Genomic DNA, 19,602 nt, shown 5'->3' with positions numbered 1-19,602 from the left:
GCCAGCATCGCCTGCCGCCGCCTTCAAACATGCATTAGCTTGCGACGTCTCCGATTAGATATGAGGATGGCACGAATCTCGAGTAAGACACATATTATCGGCTACTAACAACGCTTGCTCAAGGCATGTTATTGCTTCATCTAACTTTCCGAGTTTTGCCTTACCACTGTTCTGCCATTGCGGCAGAGCCTTAATAATTGACAATAGATACATGTGCATTTTATACGGTGGACTGCCTGCAGTACAGATGATGTTTCCCAAGGGTCTGTCTGAGCTCCAGAAATGGCATCTCTCCTGGGGCTAGCGTTGACGTCAGCATCGCCAGACAACGCAAGCAACGCACCTTTGATCACAAGCAGCACCGCAAGCAGCATCTTTGATACAGATGTGCACCGCGCTGAAACTTTTCAGAGATTATCCATTGCAGTGGTTATTTGAATTTTCCTGTTGGGTCGCATATGTGAGGATTTGAAATGTATTATAGTCTATGTAAGAAATCATATTATTAGAGTCGTGGAAGAGTATAAGTCCACTTCTGAAACAAATGACTTGACTCCAACCCGGCAGCTTCCAAGTGTCATAACAGTGATATGACAAAGCAGCGTCGCAAAAACGCATTGCAATAGACCCGGCAAGCCAGAAAAAGCAGTGATTCCATACTGAAGGAAATATAAATGAACAGCACAGAGTGTTAACCGGAAGTAATGCCCGCCGGGTTAGCCTAAACATCAGTGACGCGTAGAAACGTGCGAAAATATACAGACAAGAGAATTGAGTTCATTAAATCTATGGGACTTGACCATGTACAGGACGGTTCATCATTCTCCGCGCAAATTATCAAAAACTTGGGGGATGATGGAGCTTCGCCTTTGAGTTCTATAGAACTCGATAGCCTTACCGGGTCCGGTTCGCATTGCCTACTGAACACTCGCACAACGACTTAATTCCTGATTAGCATACTCATAATTATTCATTTACGCATCAATGCTTGTCTGTGTGACACATAACTAAATCAAACATGACAACGCATTCATTAGGTCCACCGTTATTCAGCTTGACCTAATGATCTTTCGTGGCCTGTGGGTACCGTGTTCATCTCGCAGTCCGCCGGTCCTGGGTTCGATTCCCAGCTAATTCATCCAAATTTACCTTTCACTGCATTTAATTTGCATGTTTAATCTATTTTGAGACGTTTAGGACCAATAATAATGCTTGGCACTAATTTATCAGACTATTTCATTTATTTGCTTAAGTTGTGGACTTTCTTGTTGCAACAGCGACAACGCCGGCTTTTCTATACGACACGGGCCCCATAACCCTACCGCGTTACAAGTAAGGTCAAGTAACGTTGCTAGCCGTCAAGAGCAACAGCGCCTATAATTCCAGCCTTGGTACCTGTCAATGTCAACTGCGCCTCATATCCGAGTTCGTTCCATTATTCGTTCCGATCTAGCACCCTCGACAATTTACAACGTCTACTGAACATACAGTTCGTTTCTGTTGTGTCGCGTTATGTGGGGATCTGAAATGTAGTCTACCTAAGCAATAATAATAATAAATGAGTCATGGAAGAGTGAAAGTCCACTACTGAAACAAATGGCTTGACTCAAATCCGGCAGCTTCGAAGTGCCATGACACTGATATGACAAAGCAGCGTCGCAAAAGCGCATTGAAATAGATCTTTTGTTTGATCTTAAGGTGCAAAGAACATGAGTAGTGTATTTAACGTGATACCACGCTCGCTTTACAAAAGATACACGAAACGAAACCACATGACAAATAGGTTTTTGAAAAGCTTATTCGGCGTCTGTGACGGTCTCCTCTACAAAGACGAGTAATTGTACCGAGCCATTCAAGAAGCCAAGAAGGAGTGGGCACGGGCAGGGCAATGGAATACGGAGAGGTGATAACTAGAGACCGTATTTAGGCAAATGCCTATTTTGATCCTTGTGCTCCTATCACCCCACTTTATATGTGAGCATGAAGTAAAGGTTAAGAAGGGCTTATATGGGGTTTTTATAGTGCCTCTGAATGCCTATTTGGTCTTTTGTGCCTGACTGCCTATAAATGCCTATAAAAGCCTATTTTCAAAATCGGCGCCTATATGAACACTGTTTAGCCTCAAGTTTCGCTTTTGAGTGGAGCTTGAGGCCGTTATTCATGTTACCCGGCAACATTGACTGTTCGGAACTCTATGATGCTCAACCTAGTCCTCTAGTTCAACTAACTCCCGGAAAACAACCGCTAGCAGCACTGAAATGGGACGTGCCGGCCAGCATACGCCGCCGCGCTGACATGGCGCGAGCGGTTGGCGAATGCGAAACCGCGGAAAGCCGTCAGAGGAAATGAGAGTGAAGAGCAAAAGATGATGTGCTGCGCACGCGGCTTTTGTTTTGTTTGTAAATTACTTTTTAAGGTGTTCACCGCCGGGGGATAAATTGGCTCTACGCGATTCGACCCGGCTAGGGAGCCCGTACGACCCGGCCATCCCTCCCTTCTGGTCTCTTAGCGGTCCGCCCTTCTCAGCCATGCCGAGAAGAAAGACACCCAGGAGTTGTGTCGATTCGACAGTGGACACTTGACACACCATGCTAGAGAATAAACGGAGAGACCGTGCTCTGCGAACCACGCGGGAAAAAGGTGAGCCGACGTGTTTTTTTACGTGCTGTACGTGGTCGTTTCATTTCATTCCGGAAATGTGAAGTCGTCCATTGCGCCGCGTTGGTTGGCGTCTAGGCGTCATGGCCGGGATTCGCTGTTGTTGCCTTTCGTTTATATTGCCCCTTGCGCAAAGAAAAGGAAGGAGGCGCCTGTATTGTTTCGAAAAGTGCAGACAGCGCTCCTTTGGGTGCCTGCTTTCGCTCATACGTTGCTTATTTTGCATACAAGCTTTGTTTATAAAGTTCTAAACATTCAGTACCATTAAGGTTGGGACGAAATGGGATGAGATTATTGGGACGAAATGAGTTAGAATCCTTGTGGTAGCGAGTCACAATTCTATGTACCGTCCCTGAGTGCTGCGTTAAGTGAACATTGAGACATTTGTTGATCGAACGACCAAATGATCGGTTGATACTGAAAGACGATGTTTAAAAAAGATGATGGGGGGGGGGGGGGGGGCATGTTTTTATGCTGTGCTCTAAACATTCGTTAGAACTAGGTCCGCCTGGTAGTTGCACGGCTAAATAACATGTGTATGCCAGCAAGAATTACCGAGGTACGCCACGCCATGTTAGCACCCGATTGAATTCTGGTACCTTATCCGCTGCGGTGGTGCTTTAATATTTGCCACAGTGGAATTTAGCGGACTGACGTCGTACACCGGGCACGTGCTGAGTCAAATTAATATTACGCCCGTGGAAGCAGAGCTTCTCCTGGCGCTTCAAGTACGATGTGGTCGTATGACGCGCGTGGCAGCCCTCTGATGAAGTGCAGTTCTACCATGAAATGGGACGCGGCAGGGAGGTTCGAGCACTTCGCTGTGAAAGTTGGAATGTTTATTGATGCTCATCGTATTTATTTATATTGTGCTAGCATGTCGGCATGCTTGGTATTTTAGCACGTTTATCGATGCTGTGATATTGAATATACGTTTCGTATTTTAAAAAATCCTAACGCATTTGCGCAGATTCCTTGCGAGCAAAAGTACCCTGGCACAACATGAGAAGACGGAAGGTCACCTTACAAAGGTTAAGCGCAACAAGCCCTCAACATCCAGTCGTTTTTGACAATAGCATTCAAGGGCGACAGGACGAACGCTTTCAACGCCGATCTGTGGGAGGCCCTAGTGGCTGCAAATATTCCTTGGATAAAGATAGAAAATCCTGTACCGAAACAATTCCTACAGAAATATTAGAACCACAACGTGCCGTCTGAGTCTACGTTGCGCAAGAACTACCTCCGGCCTTTGTATGAAGAAACGCTAAGAAGAATCAGAGAAGAGCGTAGCGACTCCCGCATTTGGATTTCCGTAGACGAAACAACAGACGTCAAGGGGCGCTTTGTCGCTCACTTTCTAGCTGGGAAGCTTGCAGCACACGATAAAACAAGGGCTTTCCTTGCGTGTTCGAAGCCTTTGTAGAGAACAAACGGGGAGTCCATGGCATACTTTGTAAACGGATCCCTGAAGGCTCTGCGCCCTGCAGGAGTCGATGACACCAATGTTTTGTTGCTCTACACAGACGCCGCAGCCTGCATGCACAAGGCAGCTCATCTTCTCAAGACCTTCTAGCCGCAGATGGTGCATGTCACATGCCTAGCTCATGCGCTCCACTGTGTTTGTGAAGAACTGAGGAAGCACTTCATTGACGTCAACGAGCGCATTGCTTCAGCCAGGGCCGTGTTCCTGGAGGCACCATCTCACGTGCGCTCGTTCAACTAGAAGTTGCCGGACGTACCCCGTTCGCCAGAGCCCATCGTCACACGTTGGGGAACATGGCTAGAAGCTCTTGAGTATTACAACTGCTACATTTCGGACATCAAGGTCGTGATTAATGGCTTTTCAGGTGACGAGAGTGCTGCAGTCATAAAGGCTCAAGATGTCCTCTCTGTGGATAGCCTCCAAGGAGACCTCGCCTACTTGTGCGCCAACTTCACGTTCCTCGCAGATACTATCGAGAAACTTGAAAGTTCGGGAGAAACTCTAATTACGAACATTGCGCTAATTCTCCATGCACAGCAAAGAATCTCTGCTGTTCGTGAAGCACCAGTAGCCGAAAAGGCACGTGCGAATTTACAATCGTTATTGGACAAGAACGAGGAATTTTCTGTCCTTAGAGAAGTTTCAGGAGTCCTTGCTGGTGAGCCCTCTAGGATCCCTGTGTAAGTTAAGTCATCGAATGTTCCCAAGTACATCTACGCTCCAATCACATCTGTCGATGTCGAGCGTTCCTTCTCAGCGTACAAGCTCATTCTCAGTGACAAGAAGCACAATTTTGAATCGATAAATCTGGAGATGGTGGTAATTTGCAATTGCTTCCACAAATTTCACAATGATACTTAGACTACGTTCCGCCTGCTCTCCAAACAGATTTCTTCAAACGTGCACTTCAGAATGGGTGGAACTGTATTTGGCAGTGTTCGGACGTCTTGTCTGTGCAATTCGCAGGATGTCATTGTATACGAGAAAATTGCCAGAGTTGTACCTAAACAGTCCTCATGTAAGAACATGTTAATTGCTTAATAAATCGTCTTCTCTCTTGCATTTATAATTTGTCCTTTTTGTTGTGTCTTAATTTAATTGCGTCAGGCAGACATGACGTAGCGCTTTTCTTAATCAGTATTTCCAGCTTTCAATTATTCTTTTTCGTGCCTGTTTCACTATATGTGACGCTCGAGTAAGCGACAGTGGCCATTGAGCAGGAATATGAACAGTGTGCTTGTTGAATTAAGGAAATTGATCGTCATTAGTCCAGCAGTTTTGTGGGACAATTGCACGGCTATGTTCAACTGTTGGCGCCTTTCTGACATCATAAACAATAACAGTTTTGATTTCCTGTCGTAGATACATGTCACGCACGTCTTCATTTGAAATTATTTGCATTCATGTAAAAATTTATTCTGCCTGTTTTTACGACGTTGGAGGCCTAAAACGTTGTTTTGCCTGCCTATTTTTGTCGCCAAAACGCGCTTTTTTAATGCCTAAAAATCCGGCCTCTAGTGATAATCGATTTCAACAGAAGGTAAACGTAGCAGTGGACGCATGAAAATTGGAAGTTTGCGGGGGTAGGTGCCCGGAAGCTGGCACAGGACAGGGGAGAGAGATGAGAGAGGCAGTGGGCACAACTTGGCTGATGATGATGAATTTATAAGAATTCTCCGAGTACAGGACAAAGCAATGCTCCTCGCACTAAGATTCTCAGCGAAGTTTAACCTGAAAGTCGCTCCCGTCGCCCGCGCCGCGCTTGCTTCCCCGCCCAGCGGAAGTCGACGGAGAATGCGACCCGCTCCCAGAAAGAGGCCTCAGCGGACGATCAGTCGCTGACACCCGTGGAGGCTCCGGCGCCAGCGATGATGCAGCGGCGGGCCTCGATTCTGAGACAGCCAGGAGCCCTGCCCCGCTTTGGGGGCGTCGGCCGTGGCACCCTGGGCCGCGGCACCGTGGTCCGCGGCAACCTGGGCCGCAGGGCGTCGGTCGTCGACTTTGGCGCCGACGAGTACGCCGCATACGTGTGAGTACACGCATGCGCCCACTTGGCTCGCTTTCAAGGTGCGAAGAAGAGAGCACCTGTAACTGAAAAAAGAAAAGCTGCCAACTTTCTTGCCCCGCCCCGGGATGAACTATCTTCTCCGTGGTTCATGAACCCGTACGGCGGCGGTCGCATTTCGATGGAGGCGAAATGCTAGAGGCCCGTGTGCTGTGCGATGTCTGCGCACGCCAAAGAACCCCAGGTGGTCGAAATTATCCGGAGCCCTTCACTACGGCATCCCTCATAGCGTGAGTCGCCTTGGGGCGTTAAACCCCATAAAACCAAGCCATCATGAACCAGTATCACGTGACCACCGTTTGCACACTCCCGCTACTGCTTTTCACGGTTAGAATGTGGTCACGTGACGCTAGTTTGTTGAAGGCATTGAGCTTCCCGTCTTGAAAGAACTGCTGTTAATAATATTAGTGCTCCTTCTAATTAATAATTGTTTTTTTTTGGGGGGGGGAGGGAAAGGAAATGGCGCAGTATCTGTCTCATATAACGTTGGACACCTGAACCGCGCCGTAAGGGAAGGGATAAAGGTGGGAGTGAAAGAATAAAGGAAGAAAGGGGTGCCGTAGTGGAGGCCTCCGGAATAATTTCGATCACATGAGGATCTTTAACGTGCACTGACATCGCACAGCACACGGGCGCCTTCTACCGCAATACGGCCGCGACGACATCGCAACTCCCGAAAAACCTCGAGCCCTGGTGCAGCTATCTTTGTAACAAGTGCATGTGGGACAGATTAAGAGAAGAGTTAGCAGCTGGCTCGGTATGAAAGCCGATCTTCAAGCCGTTCGATAATGGGCGTGGGGAGAAAAGAGGAGGTCAGTGATGCGGTTCTCCTTCCGGACCACTACTGGCTATCAAGAAGCCAAGGCGCACGCTGGTGACGGGCTGTTCGTCGGGTGCAACAGCAAAGCTACGAGAGCGCCACAGTTGTGTTCCTTTTACCCCTTTCTCTTCCTTGATGTCAGCCCGAAGGGGAAAGGTAGAAGTTGTTGGATGCCGACGTCTTGAGGTTCTAAACTTGCTCAGTCACATTACTCGTGGAACTTCAGGAAGTAAACTGTTTCATCACACATAAAATAGTTAAGACAGAACGGAAGGTACAACAAGGAGAACAACTATGTACATAGTGATTGATCCGCAGAGTGACCAGACGAAATCAACCCCCGGTCCCACCAAAACGTCTTCTTTTAATCCCTAAGTCCCCGCCCTCAGTGGGGACACCGACCAATTAGGTCAAAACACAAGCACGCATCCAATCAAGGACCGGGGAAAGGAACACATCCAATAAACCACATGGGAGAGGAAAACACATTGAAAAAGAGACAGAGGAGCGTAGAACACGCCCAATCAAAGATTGGGGAGAGGGGACAGGTCATTGTCACGAATACTAACAATTCCCCTCTCGGATCACTCCATCCTCCCCCGCGGGGCGGCATGAGTACTCGCTTAAAGAGCATGCGAGGGCCGCACAGATTGTCGAAAGCCGTGCCACTTAAGGCGCCACCGCTCCCCAATTCTTCCTGATGCCCCACGTGCACAGGAAGTGCCTGGCAGTCATATGGAGCTGATAAGCGCTCACAGTGAACATGAGGAACGCGTCTTCAAAATTGCCTCCTAGCCACACACTGAACGACCGCCGCCCGGGTAATGGCCTTGGGCAGCGTCGCCGCGGTAGGGATGAAAGGCGACGCGCCTTCGTTGCTGCTTCTCGGAGCGCGGCTGCGAACAATGGGGCCCGGCCAAGCTGGGTCGCCTGCGCACACCGAACTCCCCTCCGTCGCCGTCCGCTTGACTCGTTAGTTCCATGTGGAGTCAAAAGGAAATGGATCACAGCGTACACACTCTCGTCCACATACAGGCGGCGTTCCGTACGTGATTACTTGGGGCTCCGGATGTGCCCAAGCCAGCCGCGCACGACACCTCCCCACCAAGTGTGCTGCATAACATCTTGGAATGAAGCACACACAGAAAACCGAACAGACCAACGTGCCGCGGGCCCGGAGCCGAAGAAGCACCACCTGCCGCTGCCGAACCATATGCGTTGCCAAAGCCTCAGGGTACACCTCCATAAATGACATAACTCCAGTCCCCGGATACCCCCACGCCTCTAGTTGGCAGCTACGAGTCGCGACATTGCATCGGCATTAGCGTTTTGCTCCCCCTTTTTGTGCTCGACCCGGATATCGAATCTCTGCAGAGCGAGTGCCCAGCGTGTCAGCTTGGCGCTGTGCGGACTACTCAGAGTCAAATATTTGAGCGGGTTATGGTCCGTTATGACCCTAATTTGTGCGCCACACAACCAGACTTCAAGTCGCCCTAATGCCCAAATGATGGCATAAGCCTCCTTCTCGATAGTCGCCCAGCGGGTCTGAGCCGGGCTGAGCTTTTTGCTCAGAAAAGCGATAGGCTGCTCGCGGCCCTCGTCATCGCACTGGGCAAGGCAGGCACCCACCGCGTAGTCCGAAGCATCGGTTGCGAGCACGAACTCCTTACTTGGGTCAGGCGCATGAAGTGAGGATGCGCTCTTCAAGCAAGCTTTCACCTCATCAAAAGCTTTCCGCGCCTCGTCATCCCATGGGAGCCGCTGCGGTGTCCGCCTGTTAGTTAAGCTCGTCAGTGGGAGCACGACGCGAGAATAGTCGGGGACATATTGTCGGTAATAGTTAGCTAAGCCCAGAAAGCTTCTGAGCTCCTTCTTTGTTTGGGGCCTCGGCATCTCGTCTATTGCCTTGACCTTTCCTGGATTAGCGCTGTGCTTCCCCGACCCAAACACATGGCCCAAAAATTCTTCTCGTCTCGCGAAATGACATTTGCCTGCGTTCACGGTGAACCCGGCGGCTGCGATCGAAGCGAGCACCACCCGAATGTGCCTCAAATGCTCCTCCCAGGTGTCTGAATAAGTCGCGAGGTCATCTATGTAGGCGCATGCGTACTCGCGGTGCGGTGCTAGTACCTGGTTTATGACCCTCTGAAATGTCGAACTCGCATTTCGAAGGCCGAAGGGCATGACCCTCCATGCGTACTGCCCCACCGGAGTGACGAATGCCGTGAGGGCCTGTGCCTGCTCGTCAAGGGATATTTGCCAAAAGCCTCTTAGCATGTCTATTAGGCTGATGAAGTTGGCCTTCGCTACTCGGAACAGCAGCTCGGACGGTAGGCTCATCGGGAAGGCGTCCTGCTCGGTTATCGCATTCAACTTCCGATAATCGCAGCACAGGCGCAGCCCCCCATCTTTTTTAGCGACGCAAACCACTGGGTGAGCATGAGGACTCTCAACGGGATATATTAGTCCCCACTCCAGGAGCTCATCTACTTGCCTCTCCACTTCCTTCCGATACGCCATCGGGACCTTGTACGCATGGCCAGCCCGTGGCTGAGCACCCTCCTTTAGCACGATTTTGTGCGCTCCTAGCGTGCATTTGCCGGGCCTACTGCTTAAAAACCTGGCCATTGTCCTCGATCAGTGCCTCTAGATCTCGGCGCTGCGCTTCGTTCAAATGTTCGAGAGCACCCGGCGGCAGCGCGTCGCCTGGCACTGAGCGCATGGGGAACGTGGGCACGTCGCCGAACTCCGCGTCGCCCTCGAATATCACCCCTACTACATTCACCCGTGCGTGGTATGCTCTGAGCTTGTTTGCGTGGACAGTCCGACATGCGCCATTGTCGAGTTTGATCAGATAACTGTACGGGCGCGTCTTCCGCATTACCGTCACAGGCCCCGTCCACTTGGACATCAACTTTCCCTCGCCATCCCTTTCAAGCAACAACACCTGCTGCCCATCTGTGAAGTGTTTATCGACAGCGCGCAAGTTGTATTGTCCAGTGTACCTGCGTTGCGCTACCGTGCTGTTGTTACTAGCCTTTGCGTTTGCCTCGGCCAGCTTCTCGCGCAAAGCTGACAGGTACTCTGCCGCCGGCGTTGCCAAAGAATCTGGTACTGCCGTCTCCCGTCCAAGTTTTTTGGAGAATGGATAGCGGTCCGGTCGGTATTCTGCCATACATTAACTCAAACGGCGACTGCCCGGTCGTCTCATTAGGGACCTCTCTGTAAGCCCAGAGCAAGAATGGCACAAGCCTATCCTAGTCACGTCCGTGCTCCTGAATAATCTGGAATAGCATGGATTTGAATGTTCCATTCCAGCGCTCGACCAGACCGTTGCTTTGAGGGTGGTCCGGCGTGGAAAACCTCGGAGAGGCGCCCAATTTTCTGAGAAGCTCTTGTGTAAGCTTTGCGGTAAAATTTGTGCCCTGGTCACAGCACACTGTTTCAGGGACTCCCAGGCGCGCGAATATTTGCAAAAGAGCGTCACACGTGGCCTTAGCGGTCAGCGCTTTTAAACACACGACTTCGGGCCAACGCGTGTTCATGTCCACTACACAAAGTGCATAGCGGTGCCCTCGAGCTGACGGTGGTTCTATCGGTCCTATGCAGTCGATGTTTACCACTTGGAATGCGGCCTCTGGTCTAGCGATCGGCGCGATCGGCACTCGATCTGCTGTGCGTGCACGCGACTTCACCTGACATGAGTGGCATGAGCGGCAGTACTGCTTCACGTCGCGTGTGACCCCGGGCCAGAAGAATGAAGCCTTTATCCGCTGAAGCGTTTTCCGCTCGCCGAGATGACCTGCCCACACTGAGTCGTGCGCCATTTTTAACACCTCTGCGCGTCGCTCGGTTGGGAGGACAAGCTGAGTACATGGATGCCCAGCAACAGGCTCCTGGTGGAACAAAAGCTCGTCCCGGACCGCCATGCCGTGTGTTCCCTCTCTAGCCTGAGCCCACGCTTCCTGGAGTGATTCGTCTCCAATCTGCGCCTCGCGAAACCGTTGCCGCGTCGTCTGTGCCACCGCGGTTTCCCCTTCGCTGCAATCTGCTGCTACCGCGCCCGCTAGAACCTCGTCAACCCGCTTCTCCCTCTCTTCGATTTCTTCGTCAGAACCCTCGGCTTCTCCCTGTTCTTGCGCATGGACACGATCGCTCAGAAGCTGTTCATAGTCTTCGGGAGTGATTAACGCGCTTATCCCAGTTATAAGCTCGTCTGTGACTGCACACAGTATGCCCCGCTCCGACGGGTCAAATGATACTCGCGGTGCTCCCTGAGTTGTTACTAGGGGTACGTACGCCAGCTCCGCGACAACCTGCTTTCCGAAAGCCCCGGTGAGTTTTATTGTTGCCCCCGCGCATTCATATCGCGGCACGAGCGACCTGCGGATGACCGTGATGTCGGCCCCTGAGTCAATGCGCGCACTTATAGCGTTCCCGCTACTCAACAATGTCACCTCTCCGGCGCTGACTTTCTCCTCCGCGGGCTGCCTTTCCACTGAGCCGTGCACTGTCTCCCTGTCATGCAAGGGGACCGATATTCGGGCGGTTACTGATTTCTGGTCTGCGCGTCCGCCCCCCCATGTCTGGCTTTTCCGCGGTTTGTCTTTTCGGGCAAAATCTTGCGATGTGCCCATGCCCGTGGCAATGGAAACACTGTCCACGTCCCCGGGGCCGCGTGTTGTTTGGTCGGGACTGGGTTCCGTCGCGCTGTGTTACCTCGACTGCCTCGTTCGTCGCCACCGCCGCGCTCGCTGCTTTCCCGACCTTATATCTTCGGCTTTCGTCGTGGTTTTCTGCCAGCGTGACAATCTCACTAGGTTTTAGGAACCCTGGCTTATCATTTAGAGCAACGTGCGCTCTTGCCTCTGCACTGAGGGCTTCCTTTAGTAGGTCCGCGACGGCTAGCAGTTTGAACTCCTCTAACGAAGTTACCTGACAGCTGTTTAAATAGTATTCCAGGTAGTTCTGCAGGCGTACCGCAAACTGCTCCCACGTCTCATTTGGGTTTTTGTTCGCGGATGAGTAAAGACGCTTGTATTCGGCGGCAGTGAGCCTCAAGCCGTCTAACACTTTAGCTTTCAGGAGTGCGTACTCGCTCCTTTCCTCTGCGGACAACCGCGTGAGTAGCATGCGTGCCCTCCCGCTTAGGTGTGACAAAACTAGTCCAGCCCACCACTGGGTTGGAGCTTCGTATGACCCCAACGTGGCCTCTACGTCCTCGAACCACCCTGGTACCAGGGCTTCTTGAAGCGGCATCGGCGTGAGGACGCCTTTCATAAGGTTAGCAAATTTCAACCTTCTGTCCTCGTCCATTCTTACGCTCGCTCCCGCGCTCTCACCAAGCCCACCCGCTGTTCCGCTCTGCTTAAGATTCAGCCTTGTATTTTCCAAAGCCAACCGCTCCTTTTCCACCGCTAGTTCAGCAATTCGTAATTGCACTTGCAACTCGGTCATTTGTTGCGCCGGCGCGCTAACTGTCAGAGGGTACGTCGGACCCTCATTTGCCTGACTCGCGGCTGCCAACTCTCCGTTTCCTGCCCCGTTCTCCATCTCTTTCTGTTTAACACTGTCACTTCTCAAAACCCAAGGCTTTGGCATAAGCACAAGCCCGACAGGAACAGAAAGGTACTCGCCTGGCTACCGAAGCTCCGCTTTACGAGGCTGCCGGTGCCCCAGCATGGAAGACTGGCCCGGAAGTTGGTCGCTGCGCCGCACGGTCCCGGTTGGAACTCGTCTCCTTGATCCGCGTCGTCGTCGGCTCCTCCTGATCAACAGCGCCCTCCTTGACTCTGGTCACCTGGTTTCTTCAGCTGCCCGCTGACTTGGACCTTCACCGTCACGTCGGCGTTGACCAGCTGTCACTCTTCAAATCTTCTCCTCTGGACGTGCCACGCTATAGCTCGTCCGCCGCCTTGTACTTCCGCCCTCCTTCAGTTGCCTCGAGTAGGAAGACGTCGCATTTCTGTCGACTGCGCCAGTTGGCTTCCTTTTACCCCTTTCTCTTCCTTGATGTCAGCCCGAAGGGGAAAGGTAGAAGTTGTTGGATGCCGACGTCTTGAGGTTCTAAACTTGCTCAGTCACATTACTCGTGGAACTTCAGGAAGTAAACTGTTTAATCACACATAAAATAGTTAAGACAGAACGGAAGGTACAACAAGGAGAACAACTATGTACATAGTGATTGATCCGCAGAGTGACCAGACGAAATCAACCCCCGGTCCCACCAAAACGTCTTCTTTTAATCCCTAAGTCCCCGCCCTCAGTGGGGACACCGACCAATTAGGTCAAAACACAAGCACGCATCCAATCAAGGACCGGGGAAAGGAAAACACATCCAATAAAACACATGGGAGAGGAAAACACATTGAAAAAGAGACAGAGGAGCGTAAAACACGCCCAATCAAAGATTGGGGAGAGGGGACAGGTCATTGTCACGAATACTAACAATTCCCCTCTCGGATCACTCCATCCTCCCCCGCGGGGCGGCATGATTACTCGCTTAAAGAGCATGCGAGGGCCGCACAGATTGTCGAAAGCCGTGCCACTTAAGGCGCCACCGCTCCCCAATTCTTCCTGATGCCCCACGTGCACAGGAAGTGCCTGGCAGTCATATGGAGCTGATAAGCGCTCACAGTGAACATGAGGAACGCGTCTTCAAAATTGCCTCCTAGCCACACACTGAACGACCGCCGCCCGGGTAATGGCCTTGGGCAGCGTCGCCGCGGTAGGGATGAAAGGCGACGCGCCTTCGTTGCTGCTTCTCGGAGCGCGGCTGCGAACAATGGGGCCCGGCCAAGCTGGGTCGCCTGCGCACACCGAACTCCCCTCCGTCGCCGTCCGCTTGACTCGTTAGTACCATGTGGAGTCAAAAGGAAATGGATCACAGCGTACACACTCTCGTCCACATACAGGCGGCGTTCCGTACCTGATTACTTGGGGCTCCGGATGTGCCCAAGCCAGCCGCGCACGACAGCCACCTTTCGATCGTTCGAGCTATTTCGCAGGGACGTGCCGCTAGGACGTGCAGCGGTATAGGTTCGTACTCGCACTACACCTGATGCCTAAAGGATCGCATTCGTGTTCACGCTATCAGTGGACGACCGCGTGCACAGCCCTCCAGTATTCTGGTGATACAGTATAGCAACGTCGACCAGAGACGGTCGTTTCGCGTCCCCGAAGGAGCGCAGTTGCGAAATGAACAAGATTACGAGCATGCGCGCAGAGCGCTTTGCATTTGCAGCTCGTCTACTTGTGAACAGACGAGCAGTAAGCGTTGTCACGTCAGCTAAACGGTAGACGCTGAAGGACCATCTGGACGACGCTGCCGTGATAGTACCAAAAAAAATGGACAGCGGGAGCTGCAACACTTGATATATGCTTTCAACAAATGATTATGTTGTAATAAGGGAATAATTGCTCATTGGCATCCACCCAAGCGCAGCCATACGGCTACGAAGGAAAGATGCAAAGCTTCCACAGACACTTCGCACTAAAAGAAAAATTCGTCCTGGTCCGGGCCAGGACGAACCTACTCTACCTTGGGGGATTCCCCTAAAACATTGAACCAACACCTTTCCCACTTCGAGTTATTGACCAATTCGCTTTCGCCGTATACCATATGCTAGCCGCCGCGGTTAGCTTATAGTTGGAAGAGCTATTACTCAGGTGAAGAGGTGGTTCCGGGTTTGTGCCCCGTACCAGGAAGAATTTTTCTTTAACTGCCAAGTTTCGAAGCTGTATAGCTTTTCTTTTCAGCCTTACGGCTGCGTTTGGGTGGATGCCAATGAGTAATTACTCCCCCATTACAAACCGACCTCACCTTGGGAGACTCTCGTACAGCATTGGACCAATGAGCATCTTCCATTATTTTGAGTGAAAAGCCCCCATTTTCGTTGCTTCTAATTTTCCTGGGGACGGATGATGTCCCTTGAAACATTATCAACTTTTGCCTAGGAGTTACAGCAGAATTCCTGTACGCTTGCAATACGCTTGTTCCCTTTCATGTTGGAGCCACGTGCAACTACATGGCTTGCGCGTGTTGGGCGCGCAGGCCCGGCGACGTGGTTGAAAAGCCGCGCATCCTGTCGGACACGAGCCTCTCGACGCAGAGCGCCGCGGGGCAGGCGGCGTCGACGTCGCCCGACCGCCGCTGGCTGCCCCGGAAGAGCATCTCGCTGCGCAAGGTGTCGTCGCGGGAAGACTCGCGCGGACCCCGGCCCGCCTCCTCGCTCGGTATGCCGCTCGCCGCGTCAGTACACGATAGCTCCATCCACGTCGGCTGAAGGGTGCGAAAGACCGCTCATTCAGTCACTGCCAATCACTGTCAGTCAATCAACTAGCCAATCCACAAATCAGTGAGGCTGTCGGGGCAGCCCATGAGAGAAACAGCCAGTCAAGCTAGTCAATGGGTAACAAGCCAAAGAGTGAGGCAGCAAACCATGTAATCCACGTGAGAGCCAACCGACCCGTGAAACTGGGAGCGACGCGTTTGTTGATGTGCGTGAAAGCCATGAGGATATGTGCGACTACAATCTCAATGGCATTAGCTGAGCATCCTGTAGTACATGCGCTGTCAATAATCGTGCTGGCTGTGTTATTATCAGCAGCTTGTCTGTTTTTCTTCCAGCCATTCTAAACGAGGAGTTGTCGAGAAGAAAACGACAGATGAAGTAAGTACTGCAAGGTGCCGCCGCTGAGCAGCTTGTGCTGAAACTGAAAAAAAAAAAACAATGGCCGCATACAACTAAGCTTAGCCGCTTGTAACGCATTAATCAACGGGAGCTGTTTCTCCGCGCAAACCTGCTAGGCTTCGCCAAGCGCGGTTTTCTGCTTACCGTAACTATTAGAGTCGCTCTTTCTTCACAATAAGAAATACAGATTTTTTTATTGCTTCTCACAACGCACCACTAGTGCCCTCTTGTCGCACAACTCAGTAGTGATGCCTTCCATGTAGAAGAACGGAAAATTGGGCTAGTTGCACAGAACTATTAATTTTGCGCGCTATCAGCGCAAAAAGTACGGGAACATAGAAGACTGTCGTCTTGTCGTAGACTACTTCTGTGTCCCTGTACACTTTCTGCGCTCACATCTCTCAAAATGAAGCGCTCCGTATCACGCGCAACGGTGCAATTCTCAAACACTGTCTGTATGCGTTTTTCGCGTTGTCGTGAGCTTTTCGCTACATCCTAGACTGGCTGCGCTCCCAAATCGCTCACTGCTTCGATTATCGAAGAGCCTATTGGTGGCTCCTGTGGGGAAGTCGCACGCTGTCAGCAACGTGACGGACAGGTGCGGCTGCGAAAAGGACCGGATAAAGCGGCCAACTTCGTACACGGATTATGCCGCTGGCAAAAAGTAAGCACGAAGCGACCACCATGCCTTCGGGCAAGTGCACACCACGCATTCCTCCGACGTTTTTCTTCGTGTCACCCACCGAATCCATCTCAGTGAGTGGTGTTGTGACTTTGCGAGCATTAATCGCCACGCCGGCCCCGCTGCTCGCCCCACACGCATAGGCATATCCGATTATTTCAAACGGCATTTTGGCATGCATCCAAGTGGCAGCATTGGGAAAGTGCACGGGAGCGTGTTCAAGCTATCAGAAGAAGAACGAAATGTAATAATCCTTACAACAGACTACCGGAGAAGTGCGCGCAGCACCGCGGAATCTTGTGAACGGCAAACCCGCCGCGGTGGCTCAGTGGTTAGGGCGCTCGGCTACTGGAGTTCCCGGGTTCGAACCCGACCGCGGCGACTGCGTTTTTATGGAGGCAAAACGCTAAAGGCGCTCGTGTGCTGTGCGAAGTCAGTGCACGTTAAAGATCCCCAGGTGGTCGAACTTATTCCGGAGCCCTCCACTACGGTACCTCTTTCTTCCTTCTTTCACTCCCTCCTTTATCCCTTCCCTTACGGCGCGGTTCAGGTTTCCAACGATATATGAGACAGATACTGCGCCATTTCCTTTTCCCAAAAAACCAATTATTATTATTATTATTATTATTATTATTATTATTATTATTATTATTATTATTATTATTATTATTATTATTATGTGCCGCAGTGCTACCGTGCGTTTCTACTCCCAAACGCATGACAGCATGTGTTTAGTCCTGTCTGCAAGCCATTGTATTCTATCGTCCCGATGGAGGCGACAGGTTAAAGGCACCCGTGTGCGCTGCGATGCCAGTGCACGTTGAAGAGCCTCAGTGATACGAAATTAATCCAGAGCCCTGCACTGCAGCACCCCTTTTTCTCTTCTTCCACTCCCTCCTGGTGTGGCTGAGGTGTCCACCGAGGGAGACTGTTGCTGCGCCTTACCTGCCCTTAACCGGTTAATAACTGCGCTTTGGTCTACGCCGAAGACGATCGAATTTCGGCTCAAAGTGGTCACTATGCGACTGTCGCCAGTGGTGCTTTTTACATTACCTGGGCAATTCTTGTTGGCTTCTCGGCTCGCCCAAGACACTGCCTTCCTCCCTTCCCCCATGGCGCGGTTGAGGTGTGTTTAGAAAAAAGTTCATTTACATATGTACAATTGAAACGGGAGTGCGATGCATGAACATTCACACTAAACATTCACATGGACATTCACACTAGACAAGTGAAGCGGGGCAACAAAAAGTACATTAGGGGCAGGCATTCGAGGGGCAGGCATTTCATACAGAGAACTTTGGAGAGGCGATCATATGGCGCTGACGATAAAATCTTCAATGCCAGTTCGGCCTAAACACAAGAACGGGACGGCTTTTGCTCACAGAAATAAACGGACACGACCGTTGTCGGAGGAACTACTCTTCCCCCAAGGAAAAGAGCTCCTCCGACAAATATGTTACAAGTTCGAGCCCCCGGAATCATAGAGTAGTTACAGACGAATAGCAATTGCAGCCAAACGGCTGTAGTTAGATTTATATGTCCTCACCAGCACATCAGCACACTGGTTGCTTTGCAAGGTTTCCGCCATTATTGCTCGAGCACATAAATGAAACAAGCTCTCAAGGCGCAAAAGGCTCTTGTACACGTTTAGCTAGGAGTACAGGATTTTTATATACAAATTACAGTCGAAACTCGAAACTAAATGTTGTTTGTCCTGGCTACTACAACGCACTTCGTGGTTTCTGTCAGCGTACAATTTTAAGAGATTCTGCATTGAGAGTTTTGAGCTGCAACATACGTCGCACTGTAGCTTTTGTATTCGCAAGAAGGAGACGTGGAAAATGTCACTCCAAGTAGACCATCACAGAATCGCAGCGCTGGCAGACGAGGACGGAGAGGACACACACACAACAGCATGTCATCTGTGTCCTCGTCTGCCAGCGCTGCGATTCCATGATGTTCGACAAGTACCAACTAGCCCAGCAACATACCCTGTCCAAATAGACACCTCCAATGTGTTTAGGTTTTTATAACAGGAGAGACGCAGTCACTGCCGCGTTCTGGCTGGACGCTTGAGGGAGAGAGAGAGAGATAATAAACGTAAAGATAAAAACCTTCCCGGGAGGGCTACTCAGTACAAAACCCGTCGGGCTTTCCCCTCCAGCCTAGCCCAGTTAATCAGCTTGCGCTGTTCACCAGCTCGTACGGCCAGATGCGCGCTCTACCAAGAGGTTGAGGTAGGTGTGGGTGGTACTGTTGTTGACGCAGGGGCTCACTCGAACCCGGGCTCCGTTGGGGAGCGTGTTCGAGCCTTCGGGCTGATTAAAGATGGAACATGAAGTTTGGGAAAACGATAACAAGCGGGTTTACAAGAAGTTTCAAGAAATGTATTTAAATTATGAAGAAAAGCAAGCAGTCAAAAGTCAAGAGTTCATGCGTCGAGCGACTGGATGAGCCTTGTCGCCAGGGCCTAGAGCGTTCGTTCTCACTCGGCACGCTCCTTAAACCCCCTAAGGTCCGCCCCTTCACCAGGCGTGTGGCCAATACAATATGTGGCACATTTCTTCAAGATGGGAGAGTTGCACAGCATGTAGCAAGCGGAGGCACTCGTGGCAATGGGCGAGGAGAACTCACATGTCCGCTACTATTTCCTAATGAGTGCAACAGTCTTGCAAGCGGCACACAGGTGATTCGTGCGGCGCCGCGGGCCACAACTGCAGCTCTCTCCTGAGGGAGCTTGCTCCTGTCGGTCACGGTTAATTACTTGAAGACACCGTTCCCCCACTCCCCTGTCGTATGTCCATCGTCGGTCGCTTCTTGCTGAGAACCAGTCAAAAAAAAGGCCATCCCCCCCCCCCCCCCCCCCCCCCCCCCGAACCGAGCGTGGAAAACATTCCGCAGGTACTTTACCAGCGGGAATCCTTTTTTTTTTGGGTCATCGGATGGTCAAATGTCGTGTCGCCAGCAGGTCATAACAGTACACAGATGGGATGTGGGCATGCCCAGATGTAGTGATAGAGTGTGGGGGTGCAGGCTCCGCAGGTGGTACAGTGCGAAGGGAAGAGGGTGGTGTGGAACAAGTGGGCAAACTGTGGGGATGGTAATGGCTTGGTTTGAAGTCAATGTGTGCTTTGTAAGTGGTCTAGCATGGAGCATAGAGGAGAGTGTATAATGCGGCTTTATTGTCTGTAGTGCTGTATG

The 19,602-nt window shown here is 51.3% G+C and overlaps 1 protein-coding gene across 1 annotated transcript in view; it reads left to right on the top strand.

Annotated features, from left to right (window-relative positions):
* The window catches only part of LOC144120281 (uncharacterized), a 44,661-nt gene extending 29,350 nt beyond the window's left edge, over positions 1–15,311 (top strand). Inside the window, exons 7-8 of the mRNA XM_077652678.1 lie at positions 5,920–6,170; positions 15,080–15,311. Of these exons, the coding sequence (XP_077508804.1) occupies positions 5,920–6,170; positions 15,080–15,311 (483 nt within the window). The remainder of the gene's footprint in view (positions 1–5,919; positions 6,171–15,079) is intronic.
* The last annotated feature ends 4,291 nt before the right edge of the window (positions 15,312–19,602 follow it).

Source organism: Amblyomma americanum, chromosome 2, assembly GCF_052857255.1.
Source record: "Amblyomma americanum isolate KBUSLIRL-KWMA chromosome 2, ASM5285725v1, whole genome shotgun sequence".
Taxonomy (NCBI): Eukaryota; Metazoa; Arthropoda; class Arachnida; order Ixodida; family Ixodidae; genus Amblyomma; species Amblyomma americanum.
Note: the sequence above shows the minus strand (reverse complement) of the source record. Positions and strands in the feature narration are given on the sequence as shown.